At 39.6% G+C, this 15732-nt stretch overlaps 1 protein-coding gene across 1 annotated transcript in view; it reads left to right on the top strand.

Annotated features, from left to right (window-relative positions):
* LOC126412948 (lactase/phlorizin hydrolase-like) overlaps positions 1-15732 on the top strand; it is a 108349-nt gene that overhangs the window by 14852 nt on the left and 77765 nt on the right. The window contains exon 2 of the mRNA XM_050082839.1: positions 14565-14695. Coding sequence (XP_049938796.1) covers positions 14565-14695 — 131 coding nt within the window. The remainder of the gene's footprint in view (positions 1-14564; positions 14696-15732) is intronic.

The following is a 15732-nucleotide window of genomic DNA, read 5'->3' as shown; positions in this document are numbered from 1 at the left end:
CACATTAGTGCCATCAGTTTGAATAGCTATCTTTACCAGGTCACCACCTACATCATACTCCCTGTCCCTATCAAGACTATTCCCAGCTCCACTAACAGTCACTACCTGATCCTCTTTTGTAAAATTATTACATAACGCCCCTATGTTAAGTCACCTGAGCCGGCCCTGCACTAGGCTTCACAGTGATGGTGAACTGGTACTCACTCCCCAACACTTCCTGCAACTGCTGCCCAAACCTCTGCCATGTGAACTACCTAGTAGTGCAACGTCTTCTTTCTGTTAGAATTTACAACTGACTTAAGCTCCTTAACTGCTGAGGACTGCTGCATGTTTCCTACACATACAACTACTAGAAGCTCCTCTCCGCTCAACTCTGACAGTTGGTCAAATCTATTGGTTATACACAAAGTACAACTGTTTGAATATCTCCTCCTCCTAGCTGCTTTCTTACCAATTGCCAGTTCCCAATCCCCAGTGGCCTTCACTCACCACAAACCTATCTATCTCTTTCTTTGTGTCTTGTAACTGCACCTGGAGGGAACAGATCTTGCACTCCTGCTCCCCCATCAACTTATTTCTACTACAAATTCTCCATTTCCATGAGAGGACCTGGCTAGAATGCCCACTGGCTTCCCCACTGCATTCCCCTAATGAAAATACTTTGAACAAATCTCACACTATAACCCGCTACTCACAAACCTACAAAGCAGCCCTCACTTCTCACTCGTGGTAAAATTTTAACAGTTACTGAAAAAACTAAATGTCTATATTACCAAAGTTCAATTACAACAGCATAACTATTTAAAGAACTAACAATTGTGATCTCAAATTTCACACTCTGTTAAGAAAGCAACTACCTTTGTTAACACTACCAAACCACAACTAATACCAATAACAAAAACCCTTAAAACAATTTATCTAAATCCAAAAATGCAAGAAACCATTGGAAAACTCAACAAAATTAAACACAGAAAACAAAAGTTTTACTTAAATATTTCGCTGCAAACAATAAGAAATGTCAGCTGAAATCTGCTGTCTACATTCAATAAATGACTTCAACTCTAACACAGTGGGTGAAAGTTTCCAAAAGTTTATCAAACAGCTATTTCATCAGGAACAACATGAGACTACTAAATTTTATAACTGAATAACAATGCACAAATAATTATGTCAGGACTTAACTTAAGAACCACTACAGCTGCAAATGCTTGCCATGAAATGTAAACACACTCCTAATTTTTGGATGAATGATTGAAAACCACTATTAGAATACAGTGCACAAACAACTTTGTCAGTAATTAGCTTTAGAACTGCTACAGCTGCAACTACACACCACAAAATGTGAACAACTGCCATAGTTTAATACTGCTCTGACCAGCCTGTGTCCTTGGCATGTTGCATGTTTCGAACTACAGCTCAGTTCAATGAGAGAGTTTGTGGAGGTGACTGTCAGTCTAGTGCAGCAGAAATTTGATTCACTTGAAGAGCCAATACATTTCTATTGATTGATGGCAACATCCTGATGGTTGTGCGCCCACTGCAGTTGCAATTGATAATGTTGTTGGGTCAACATGAGAACACGTAGGGATGGTCTGCTGTGGAAGTCCATGTTCAACAATGTTCAATGAACAGTGTGCTCCAAAACACTTGTGTGTTCACCTGCATTGTGCTCTTTTGGCAGAGATACCACAGATCACCCTCTATCCAACTTTACAGTGAGTCCAGGCAAGCCTCTGAACCCCATATTCTGTGAAGAGTCATGGACATCCAGCATATGCCTAGCAGTGGTTTCACTGTCCTTCTACCTCTTTCCATAGATGCTCATGACAAGCGTGTGAACATCCAACCTGATTCACCAGTTTTGAGGTACTCTTTCACAGGTTCTGAGTAGTAATAATCTGCACTTTGTCAAAGTTGTTTATCTCAGTGGATTTCTCCATATGAGCACATATCTTCGCTAGGGCAATCCCTTTTCCATGTCTGCTCCATTTCCATACTTTTGTTACCATGTCACATGCCTGCAATGCCACCAGGTACCATCCAATGTCATGGTGAGCAGGGGTCATAATGTTTTGGGTGATGAGTGTGTATTGGTGATAAGCTTTGTATGAATTCATAGATGAAAACGTGTTCAATTTTTATACATTTTTCGCATCCTTCTGGACCAAAACATAACAGCTGTGAAGAAAATTTATCACAAAATTTCTTTTGTAAATTTTTATTATAAGTTTTTGATATTCTGTCAAGTTTCACATCCTCAAGGATCTCATCACCTTAGTCTATAGAACAAACAAACAAAAAAGCAATATCAACATTAGATCTTGCACAGCCACTGAAGAGCTTTCAAACAAAGGTGAAGCCTAAAATCAAGTGTAAATATGCTTTGTCAATGCCACAGGGTGGAGTATGGGCATGTGAGTGATTTCATACAGGACAGAATGATGATTCTCCATGAAATGGGTTAGACATCGTGATACTTTGGTTCATGAAGGGCATGATGCTTTGACAGTGATGCATGTGTTGTACCAATGGATAGAAGGAAATCATAACCAGTGAGTAGCAGGCCTTGTGACCAAAGCAAGTGATAATCATCTTGTTGGCATGGACATAATGGATTACAACAATGTTGGTTCAATACTGAAGCGCTTCAACACATATGGGCCCCTCTGCATTGACAGTTTAAAACTGACTGCCATAAGATGAGGAAGTGGCATATATATCATTGTCATCTTCCACTGCACAGACACCATGAATGCCTAAGACTATAATTGGTATGTGAATGCTATCACTATCATTTCTGGACATGAATGCACATTTCAAAGTGTGATTAACAGTGAACTTGTTACTCACCACTTAGTTACACAATGCCTCCTCCTTGATGCTCAGGATATTCTTCTTAATGTACCAGTATTTATAAAACTTTAGGCATCACACCCCATCTGAAATTGTAATCTGCAGTTTGTTCAAGACTCTGCCCTTTGATTCATTCAGATGTGCCACAAAGGAATTACCATAATGGGATAGAAATCAGCAGATGTGATCTACACGTACTCATAGAGACAAGCAAACTACTACAGTTTCAGGAAAATTGGATAATTTATTCAAGAGAGAGAGCTTCTCAAGTTGAGCAGGCAATATCACATTGGTTCACCTCTGGGCCTTACACAATGCAGCTGGATAAAGTTCTTAAATGTCCCCCTGAGGGGTACTATGGAAGGCATGTTAGATGGTCAAAATCCCAAGCTCATTGGAGGGTCCCTCCCCTACTCCTCCAAGCGTTCTCAAATGGGCAGAGATCTGGCAACCTTGCTGGCCAGGGTAGGGTTTGATCAGAATGAAGAAAAGCAGTAGAAACTCTCACCTTGTGGGGACAGGCATTATCTTGCTGAAATGTAAGCCCAGGACGACTAGCCTTGAAGGGCAACAAAATGAAATGGTGCACATGACCATCACTCTTGATTGCAGGAATGTATGGTTGTCCACAATCAGATTGGTAAACCTCCAGTGTCAGTGGCGTCTCCATACATGTCGATCGAGTGAGGTGGTGCAGTGGTTAGCACAATGGGCTCACATTTGGGAGGACGACGGTTCAATCCAGGGTCTGGCCATTTTGATTTAGGTTTTCTGTGATTTTCCTAAATCGCTTTAGGCAAATGCTGGTATGGTTCCTTTGAAAGGCCTGGAGGACTTCCTTCCCTAATCCCATGGGACCGATGACCTCACTGTTTGGTCCATTCCCCCCCCCCCCCCCCCCCCGCTCCCCCACGCACCAAATCAACCAACCATACATGTTGTCAGCCTGGAATCTCATCTTCAGTGACGAATCCTGCTTCAAATTGGGCCCTGATGACCAGCGAAGACGCTGTTTTTTGGCCCTTTATGGGAAGTCATGCCGGGCTTACGTTTTATCAAGATAGTGCCTGCCCATACACAGCAAGAGAGTCTACAGCTTCTCTCATGCTTGCCAAATCCTATCTTGGCCAGCAAGTCTACTAGATCTCTCACCAACTGAAAACTTTTGGAGCAGGGCTCTCCAACCAGCTTGGCATTTTGATGACTTGATGTGACAAATGTACAGAATTTGGCACAATATCCCCCAGGAGGACATCCAATAACTCTACCAATCACTGCCAAGCTGAATAACTGCTTGCATAAGGGTCAGAGGTGGACCACATGTGGAGCTTTATCACTTGAATGAATTGTGCAATTTTGCTGAAATTGTAATCATTTGTTTGTCTTACATGTACATCACATCTACAAATTTCTGTCCCATTTGGATAACTCCTTCATGGTACGTTGCTTTTTTTTCTTCTTTTCTTAGAATGTACATTTATTTTAGTTTTAATTATCAGATTGAAAAAATTGGGCTGCGATCATAAAACTTTGTATTTGTCCATATTTATATACTCATCCTACAATGCAACACATTTTTCCCACTACAAGTGAATGCACTAGCACGTAAACTTTAATCATATACAAAACAAACAAACACTTTATCTTATCTACATCAACAAGACTACTCTGCAATTCACACTTAAGTGCCTGGCAGAGGGTTCATTAAACTGCCTTCCGCCTATTTCTAGACCATTCCACTCGTGAACATCTCATGGAGAGAATGATTACTTGAATTTCTTGGTACAAACTCTGATTTCTCTTATATTATTATTATAATAATTTCTTTTCATGTAAGGTGACAGTAATAATATATTTTCACATTCAGAGGTGAAAATTGGCAGTTGAAATTTAGTGAAAATATCTCACCTCAATGAAAAACTCCTTTGTTTTAATGAGTGCTACCCCAGTTCACTTATTATGTCTTTGACACTCTCTCTCCTATCTTGTAGTATTCCAAAACAAGCTGCCCTTCTGTGGACTTTTTCTATGTCCTCCGTCAGTCCTATCTGGTAAGGATATCATACCACTTAGGAACATTCTAGCAGAGGATGGACAAGCATAGTGTGGGATGTCTCCTATAGCCCTACTAATCCTCTAAGTGTTCTGCCAATAAAATGCAGTCTATAGTTTGCCTTCCCCATAACATTATCTATGTAACCATTGCAGTTTAAGCTGCTCATAATTGTAACATGTAGGTAACATCTGCTGTTCATTGTGAAGTTAAAAATGAAATCTCAAATTACCACAGTGAGAACACAAATGCACAACCAAAAGGATCACCCCCAAATTTATGGTTAACATGAATGTCATTTACTTTCACACTGCAAGCCCCAAATTAATATCTCAAGCAAAATACACACAAATAAGATAAAACTCCTTCATCATTCATACATCACATACTTCTCATACACCCATGCTCCAGCACTTTGATAGATCCTCACACAAAATACATATACATATAAATAAAAACAAAACCCTTCATAAAACAAATCATGTAATAAAAAAAACCCAAAAACTCATTATATCCATCCTTTTTACATTCCCCTAATCCTAGGTCTTAAATGTATGGTAATCTGTGCATAGCTTGGATGGGTGCAAGTGCAGTCTGTTCTGCTTGCTGTGTTGCGCTCCTCTTCCTACCTCCTCTCCACTTTCTTGGGACAGGTGCCAGTAATGGCAGTAAAGAGTCCAGAGTACACTGAAAGGGACAGATACACCCAATATATATGAATGTCGTACCAGGTAGTTGTAGTTCTATATTCAATGATGAGGTCATTTCAGTTACTTGATGTTGTTGTTGTGGTGGTCTTCATTCCTGAGACTGATTTGATGCAGCTCTCCATGCTACTCTATCCTGTGCAAGCTTCTTCATCTCCCAGTACCTACTGCAGCCTACATCCTCCTGAATCTGCTTAGTGTGTTCATCTCTTGGTCTCCCTCTATGATTTTTACCCTCCATGCTGCCCTCCAGTACTAAATTGGTGATCCCTTGAGGCCTCAGAATATGTCCTATCAACCAATCCCTTCTTCTATCCAAGTTGTGCCACAAACTCCTCTTCTCACCAATTCTATTCAATACCTCCTCATTAGTTATGTGATCTACCCATCTAATCTTCAGCATTCTTCTGTAGCACCACATTTCGAAAGCTTCTATTCTCTTCTTGTCTAAACTATTTATCGTCCATGTTTCACTTCCATACATGGCTACACTCCATACAAATACTTTCAGAAACGACTTCCTAACACTTAAATCAATACTAGATGTTAACAAATTTTTCTTCTTGAGAAACGCTTTCCTTGCCATTGCCAGTCTACATTTTATATCCTCTCTACTTCGGCCATTATCAGTTATTTTGCTCCCCAAATAACAAAACTCCTTTACTACTTTAAGTGTCTCATTTCCTAATCTAATTCCCTCAGCATCACCCGACTTAATTCGACTACATTCCATTATCCTTGTTTTGCTTTTGTTGATGTTCATCTTATACCCTTCTTTCAAGACACTGTCCATTCCGTTCAACTGCTCTTCCAAGTCCTTTGCTGTTTCTGACAGAATTAAGTACTTGATATGGACCCTGATAATGTGTGAAGAATTTGTTTATCTTTACCTTCAGGGTGTAAGGGTTAGTTAACATTACCCACTATTCTAATCAGTACTCAGATAGCTTTGCATTCCATTGTCCCATCCATTCCTGAGATTTGAAGGGCTTTGTACTGACTTTCTGTACTTGCTTCCATATTTCCAATGAATTTCTTGTGAAATTTAGCACTGATTCATCATCATTCCATATTTTAGATCTGAGTCTTTCAATTGATGATAGCTTTTTTCTGGCCATATATTACCTCATATGGTGACAGAGTGATACTTTCATCAACTTTAGAATTACATGATGTGACAATAGTAACAGCATTCTCCAGTCCTCATGATGTCTCTTTACATAATGACTCAACATCTTCCCTATTGTCTGATGCACATGCTGTGTTCATCCATTCACCCACAGGTGTTACATGCTTGTCCTTAACTTACAAATATGCAATAGATAACACAGCTGCTTTATTAATTCCAAGGTAAAATTGGTACCCTGTTCCACAATTACCATTTCCAGAATATCAAACTTCAACAATCAAATAATTACCATGGCCTGAATCACTGGGGAGGCTGGCTGATTCGGGATCGCTCCCATTCCCACATAATGTGAAAAATAATCTATTGTGGTCAGTATATAGTGATTCCACATCAGTGTTTCTGCAAAATGACCTAAGATGTCCACAACAATCACTTTGGATGTGTTATTGTTCTAGCTACAAGAACACACAGATACACTGATGAGTCAAAACATTATGATTACCTGCTTAATGGCTTGTTTGTCCATCCTTGTAATGAAATAAATTCTGTGTATCAGTGATCTGACGGTTTGTTGGTAGGTTTGTGGAGGTATGTGACATTAGATGTGTATGCACAGGTCATGTAATTCTCATAAATAATGGGCCACTGATTTGCATAGGCAGTGACAGCAGTTCAGAGGCGGGCTGCTAGATGTGTTACAGATAGTTTTGAACAACATGTAAGTGTTAAAGAGATGCTTTGGGAACTCAAATGAGAACCCCTGGAGGAAAGGCGATGTTCTTTTTGAGAAACACTGTTGAGAAAATTTAGAGGACCGGCATCTGAAGCTGACTGCTGACCTATTCTACCATGCCAACATACATTGCACATAAGGACCATGAAAATAAGATATGAGAAATTACGGCTCATATGAAAGCAGATAGACAGTCATTTTTTCCTCATTCTATTTGCAAATGGAAAAGGAAAGGAAATGATAGTATTGGTACAGGGTACCATCTGCCACACTCTGTAAGGTGGCTTGTGGAGTATCTATGTATATGCAGATGTAGATGTAAATGAATTTGGTCACCAAGACATCAACATGAGTTCGCTATAATGTTCCTCAAACCACTGTAGCATGGTTCTGGCTCTGAGACAAGGGCAGTTATGCTACTGAAAGATGACATTGCCATCAGAGGACATCAAGCACGGAGGGATGCAGGTGATTTGCAGCTGTCAGCTTGTCTTTTATTACTACCACAGGTCCCATGCAAGTGCAGGAGAATGTCTGCCATAGCATAACCTGCTCCCACCAGCCTGGGTCCAAGGCATGCTGTATGATTCGAACCACAGTTCAGCTCAATAATGGCATTTCTGGAGATGACCATTGACCTAGTGTAGTAAAAATGAGATTCAACCAAACAGCTGAATCATTTACATTTATTGACATTTGAATGCTGATGGCCTCATGCCCACCACAGCTGTAATTGACCACATTTCTGGATCAACATGTGAACACGTAAGGAAGCGCTGCTGTGGAGCTCTGTGTTCAACAAGGTTCAATGAACAATCTTCTCCAAAACACTTGTGCATGCACCAGTATTTTCTCTTTTGGCAGAGATGCCAGAGTCACCATCTATTCTATTTTATAGACAAGCCTCCGTTGTAAAGAGTTGTGGACATCCAACCATTTAGTGCCTAGTTGTAGTTTTGCTGTCGTCCTACTTCTTTCCATAGATATGACAGTAGCACATGAACATTCAACCAGCTTCACCATTTTTTAGATAATAATGATAATCTGCATAATGATATCTGCCTTTTGTAAAAGTCAATTATCTCAATGGATTTCTCCATATGCAGCCCATATCTCTGCTAGGGTGATCCCCTGTCCATGTCTGCTCTGCTTACATACTTTTGTTACCGTGTCACATGCCCGCAATGCCACCAGGTGGCATGTAATGTCATGATGGGTAGTGGCCATAATTTTTGGCTTATCACCATAATAACAAACACAACATTTTATTACTCCAAGTATATCAGTACAGAAAAAACATTTGCTATGGAGTGGCTGCCCTACTAGTCCTATTCACGTTAATTGAAGTACACATCAGACTTCATGTGAGGCTGGTTGGGCTCTGCTCTGTAAGCAATCAGACAGATGGTAGAGTGCACTATGGAGAGGTGTGCATGCATCCGAGAGTGGGGGTGGCATCTTGTGACTTCTGTGGCGTGCCATACAATTGTATGAATGGATTGTGGATGTTGAATCTTATACAGGTCACTAGACTTATTAGCCCCTGCTAATCTTCACAGCAGAATATATTAACAGCATAATTCATCGTGCTGTGCACATGATACACAGTTCTTCATGAACTGTCCCACATCTTGTTTATGTGTATGCCATTCCATGTTTTTTTTTTTTTTTTTTTTTTTTTTTTTTTGCCTCTTCCTCGTGCATCATGGCTGGAATTGCAACACACAGTCTAAGTTTATTTTTCTTCCATAACACCCCATCGTGCATAGTGAACTGTGGCTTTGTTGCAAATAGTTTACAGTCCTCATCAGCAGCTTGTATCTTCTGTCTCTCCACAACAGTAGGATCCACTTTTCATAGAAAACAAACTTTCCTCATGACACCATTTGCATTCCCTTTTTGCCAGCTTGATCAATTACCTCAAAATTGAATTCACTAAGCTTCAGTGCCCAATGTGTTAATCTAGTAGATGGATATTCAACCCTAACAGCCATTTTAATGAACTTTGATCCAGTGACACTTTAAATTTATTAGCACATTAAAGATATAGAAAGTGTATTAGCTGTGTGAGGTTCAGCATTTCTGTCTCTGGTAGAACAATTTCTCTCCGAATTATTTAACTGACATGAGGTATAGTCAACTGGATACTCCACCCTACCTACTTCTCGACTTAACACGCAGTCAAGCACATGATTATTAGCATCACAAGACAATATAATCTCCTTATAATTTGGAAAAATCAATGCCAAACCAGTTGTCACCAAGTCTCTGCATTTTCTGAATACTTCTTCACATTCTGATGTCCAATAGAATTCCACACCTGTCATCAATGAGTGAGTGATAGGTCATGCTACTCCTGCAAATTTTGGGATGGACTTTCTATAATAATAATTCACTAATGCCAAGAATGACTAACTCCTCCTCTGTACAAGACATCAGAAAATCCTGTATGGCCTTTACTAATCTAAGACTATCTGAACTCGATCATGACTAATCATGTACCTAAATATCATATTACTTGTAATTCAAAGTGACACTTTTCTATACTGATAGTTAAGTATGCTATGTGTAGCCTTTTAAATATAGCCATTAATCGTAGCATGTGTTCCTCCATATCCTTTGCAAAAACAGTTATATTGCTAAAATATACCACACACTGCCTTGGTTTTAACCCCCACAAAACTTCCTCTAACAGACGCTGAAATGTGGCTGGCACATTCTTTAACCTAGACAGCATGCACTGATACTTGTAGGGCCCCAAAGGAACAAAAAGGCCATTTTGTCCAGGCCTTTAATGTGCTACTTCTAACTGATGATAGGCATGCAACAGATTGATGTAGGAAAATACTTGCCCTGCCCCAAATTATTCAATGTTTCCATTATATTTGGGATCGGAACATGCACCCACAGTCATATGATTTTTAAGATATCTTTAGTCACAGCAAAACAGGTATGCTTTGGTTCCATCTGAACTCTTCTTTTGTGCAATCTCCACTGGCGCTGCCCAGAGAGTCATACTTTCCTCAGTAATGCTCTTCCATAATTGTTGGTTAATGAACTCCTCCATCACTCACTGTACATAATGAGGTACACAGTAAGGTTTACGGTATACAGCTGACTTTCTCCTAGTTAGGATTCTAAGTGCTGCACTTTTTTCCACAAAGCAGTTATAATAGTGGCTTGCTTATGCTTAGGATTCATATTTATCCTATCCAGATCATCCTCTTCCAAAATCTCCAAATTTGTGGTCAACAAGTCTTCAGACAGGTACATGTCTTTGGTCCCAAAATTATCTATTTCACCAGGCACTACCTGCTTAACCACTATCTGAGACATACATACAACATTCCTGTGCATCTAGGACTCAACGATACATAACTCGCTTACCAGCAAACCAGTTTCTTCATTTACTCTAAATGCCCATGGAAGTCTTTGTTATCTGCTTTCATTTGTGCCACCTGCTCTGGCAGAAACTGAACTGCCTCTGTAATGCTAATCTGATTTACTTTTGTAGACTGTGTCTACAAAAATATGAAAAAATATAATAGGAGAAATGCTACAGAAGAAAAAAAAACTGAACTTTTAAACCAACTCTCCAATCTAATCATTCCCCTGTTGCCTGTTACTCAAATGGAAAGCAGCCAAAAAACAATTTGTTCTTATTCACAACACTGAGATGACACTACTGAATGCTGATCCATGATGATGTTCACTATCAGTGGTTCTTCTGACACTAGTGTTGGAGGTATGGACACCATTGTATGCCAGGTGACTCAGAATAGAGTGCAGGATGTTGGACACATACTGCCAGTTCCTTGGCAGTTGTGGAATCAGAGACTCTACATTAGCAGACACATTCTGTAGTTAGTGAGTTGCTTGTACAATGGATGTGACATTGGATCAAAAGTGTTCCTTGACTGCCAATAAGCAACAGCTGTCTCAGAAAAGCACACAGTGGCCTGCTCTGCTCATGGGAGAGCAAGAATACAAAGGCAGTTGTGTGTTACCTGAGAGAAGTGTCAGTGATAAGTGACATTGCAGGTGCAAGACCAATGGCAGGCACCTGGTAAACCACAGTAGAATAGCTGGCTGCTTCCATAGTCAGGCCTTTGGCATGCAGGCACATGGACCAAAGCCCAGGACCCCTTGAAGATATCCAGTAGTCACCCTGGTGGTGTTCCCTTTTGTGACTCCACCAAAGTCCCAGAAGTATCAGGTCTAACTGTATACGTCTCAGCATTATCAGCATTTGGAGACATGATACTGCTAGGGTCTGAGTGACAAGTATTAATAGTTACTCAGCCTGGTTTTGTTATGACAGGATGCCACTTTTGCTCACATTGTTGACCTAGGCCACTCAGTGTTGGGCTTTGACATGAGGTAATTTAGCTTGCCACTGTGATGGATTGGAGTCTTTCACCTTTCTGCTTCAGCAATATTCCAGCCCCGGCAGCACAATTTCATGTGAAGCTAGCCTGTCCACCTCACCATGGTTTGTGAAGTCTACACAAGTGTGTTTCTGTAACACCTTTGATAAGCTGCATCCCTAGTTCATGTTCCAGAAAATGATGAACTTCCATTCCATATCATTTTTATGCTCTTTACCTGCAAGAATTAATCTTCAGTTTTAAAACATAACTTAATTCAGTATTTCAGAGAGCTAACAGGTTGTTCATTTCCCTGTACCTGAATACTTAAAACAACAATTTACAGTAGCTGGCCAAATGCAACTCTCTGTTGCCCAAGTACCACTGCTGAAAACACTTGAACAGTACTGTTCAAAAAGATACGTAAATTGTACAAGGAATTTCTAGAAGAGCTAAATAACCCAAACAACTGATGTCAGACACTCGGTAAACCACAGGAGTGCATGTAGAACAGTTGGATACTTCCTCAAACAGTCAGGCCCATGGTGTACAGGCACACAGGCTCCAAAATCAGGACCCCTTGCAGATCCAGAAATCACCCTGGAGGTGGCCCCCACTTAAATCCAGTTCAAGCCCCAGAAGCATCAGGTCTAGAGTGGCCTGCAAATTCTAAGGAGTTCTGCACCAATTTTTCACACATTGAAGGTGGTTTTGAACACTCAAATATGTTAAAAATGGGAAGGAATTTAGCAATCAGTCACAAATTGAAATTGTATTTTTCTTGCAGATCAAGATTTCAGCTATTGAATAGCTATCTTCTAAAAACTACATGAAAATATAAAAAATCAGAACTTAAAAGTTGTAAATAAAAACCACTGTGCACAATAGTAGTGACAAAGTTAGGTAACATACTTTTTAAGTCAAATCATATACTCATCGAGCATGTGACAACAAAGGTTATTATATGGCTTTAAGATATACATTGCCAGATTCTAACTGGGGCTGTTGTTCCCAGAGCAGTACAAGCAGCCACAGGATATGTCATATGGTTAGAGCAATGCCCTCTACATTACTAACATCAGCTCAAAGTTACCAGTACCAGTACAGTTTTTTTATAAAATTGATATTAAAATTAGAGAACTAAAAACCAAGTAAACTTGCATTTGCCAGTTCAACAAGTGAAAACAAAATTTAATACTATGGTGGTTGTTGTTTGTCTTCTAATTTTTTGCTGTTACCTTGCTTGTCACCTGTTTTACATAAATTGCACCCAACCCATTTTAGTTAATGCAGTAATTAAAGTCACAACCTTGGTGAGTCTATATGCCTCTGTTTAAATGGTATGTTACCTAACTTTATCACACCTGTAGTACAATGTGGTTTTAATTTACACCTTTTAAGTACTGATTCTTGTATATTTATTGTATTTTCTAACATTGAAGACAGCTATTCAGTAGCTGAAATGTAGATCTGCAATAAAAATACAGATTGGATTTGCAGTTGATTGTTGAATACCTTTTCCCTTTTTGCAGTATACTACAGTTGCTGTGCACAACTGTTCCACTGGAATCACACATGACTCACGTCTATGAGATTTGAGTCAAGGGGAACACTACAGAGAGTAAAAATTAGCCTTGAAATCAGCCCTCTCATGTACGTATTTTTAGTAATTTCTCTCAGTTATTCTGATAGGTTTGAGAGTGGCCACATTGCTCATGCAATGTAAATGTCTTTCAGACAACGTATTTATCTAAAAACAAAGATGATGAGGCTTACCAAACAAAAGCGCTGGCAGGTCGATAGACACACAAACAAACACAAACATACACACAAAATCCGAGCTTTCGCAACCCCTGGTTGCTTTGTCAGGAAAGAGGGAAGGAGAGGGAAAGATGAAAGGATGTGGGTTTTAAGGGAGAGGGTAAGGAGTCATTCCAATCCCGGGAGCAGAAAGACTTACCTTAGGGGGAAAAAAGGACAGGTATACACTCACACACACACACACACACACACACACACACACACACACACACACACATATCCATCCGCACACACACAGACACAAGCAGACGAAGCAACCAGGGGTTGCGAAAGCTCTGATTTTGTGTGTGTGTGTGTGTTTGTGTTTGTTTGTGTGTCTATCGACCTGCCAGCACTTTTGTTTGGTAAGTCTCATCATCTTTGTTTTTAGATATATTTTTCCCACGTGGAATGTTTCCCTCTATTATAGACAATGTATTTATTTAGAGGTATACACTTTGTTATGTTGCAACTAAATAAAAGGGTATTGTGCGTAAAATGGTGTATATAATCACTTCATTATACTTACAGAAATATTGGTAAGTTTCAGCCTATGCCTAGTTAAAAATGATCATGAGATAGGCAAGAAAAAAAAAACAGGAGGTAGGGAGAGGGGGAGGGGGGAGGGGGGGGGAGGGAGAGAAAGAGAGCTAGGATGGGCAAAGCTTATCAGTATAAAAGGGATAGGACAGGGGTGATGAAGATAGATGGGGTGGGGGAACATTTAGTTTTTACAAAAAGTAATTTGTCCACTTGTTATGATTTAGACTTCTGCCACAAAGATACACACACTTTTTGAATTCGGGTGTATACTTCTTAGACATGCTGAAAATACTGTTCTTGCTTTTATCATTCCAGTTCAGTGAATAAACCTACTTGTCCTTTTTCATGTCTTCAGTACCTGATATTTTTGTTCCTATAGGCTCTGCAGACTTCATAGGTGTAAATGAATACACATCATCACTGGGGAGGTCCAATGAATCTGCAGGGGATGCTGGAGCCAGCATGGACCTCAACCCACAGTGGCCAACTGCTGCAGTCAAATGGCTTCAGGTTTGAATGCATTACATGAACTATGTCCTCCTACTACTATACCTCTTCTGCTGCTGAAATTATAAGAAACACTAGTGCAGTTGCAGTATACAGAATGTGAGAAAAGAAAATTCAGGATCTCTTAGATGCCAATACAATAAGTTTGTCTTTAGGAAATGTAAAGGCACCAGAGCAGCTATTCTGACATTGCACTTTGAGGCAACAATAAAGAAAAACCAAGACACTATCATAGGATTTGTTGACCTAGATAAAGTTTTTGACAAATTAAAGCGATGAAAGATGTCTGGAATTTGTGGAAAAACAGTTATAAGCTGCAGGGAAAAGTATAATATATATACAAGGACTAACGGGCTAACAATAAGAATGGAAGATCAAGTCAGAAGTGCTCAAATTAAAAAGGGTATAAGACAAGGATATAGATTTTCTCCTCTTCTATTCAACCTGTACAGAAAAGAAGCAATTGTGGAAATAAGAGAGAGATACAGGAGAGGGATTAAGATTCAGAGTGAAGGGATATCAATGACAAGCTTTACTGGTCATGTTGCCATCCTCAGTAACAGTGAAGAATGTTTATATGACCTGTTGAATGGAATGAAGAGTCTACTGACTACAAAATGTGGAATGAAGGTAAACCGAACAAAGACAAAAGTGTCAAGTAGTAGTGGAAATGAGATTAGTGATAAATTTCACATCAGAAATGAAAGAAATATGCTACCTTGGACGCAAAACAAGGCATGATGATGTAAGCAGGGCACAACAAGCAGACTTGTGCAGCAAAAGAAAGCATTCCTCACTACAAGACTGCTATGGACGTGAAAGATAAACATTAATTTCGAAGAGAAATTTCTGAGAATGTCCATCTTTAATATAGCATTGCAAGGAAGTGAATCATGTACTGTGGGAGAACTGGAAAAAACAACAGAATCAAAGTATCTGAGATATATATTACAAAAAGATTTTGATGATTGAACTGATAAAATGTGAGGAAATTCTCTTCAGAACCAAAGAGAAAAGGAATGATTGGAAAACACTAACTA

Source organism: Schistocerca serialis, chromosome 7 (assembly GCF_023864345.2).
Source record: "Schistocerca serialis cubense isolate TAMUIC-IGC-003099 chromosome 7, iqSchSeri2.2, whole genome shotgun sequence".
Taxonomy (NCBI): Eukaryota; Metazoa; Arthropoda; class Insecta; order Orthoptera; family Acrididae; genus Schistocerca; species Schistocerca serialis.
This window is presented reverse-complemented; position numbering and strand designations above follow the sequence as displayed.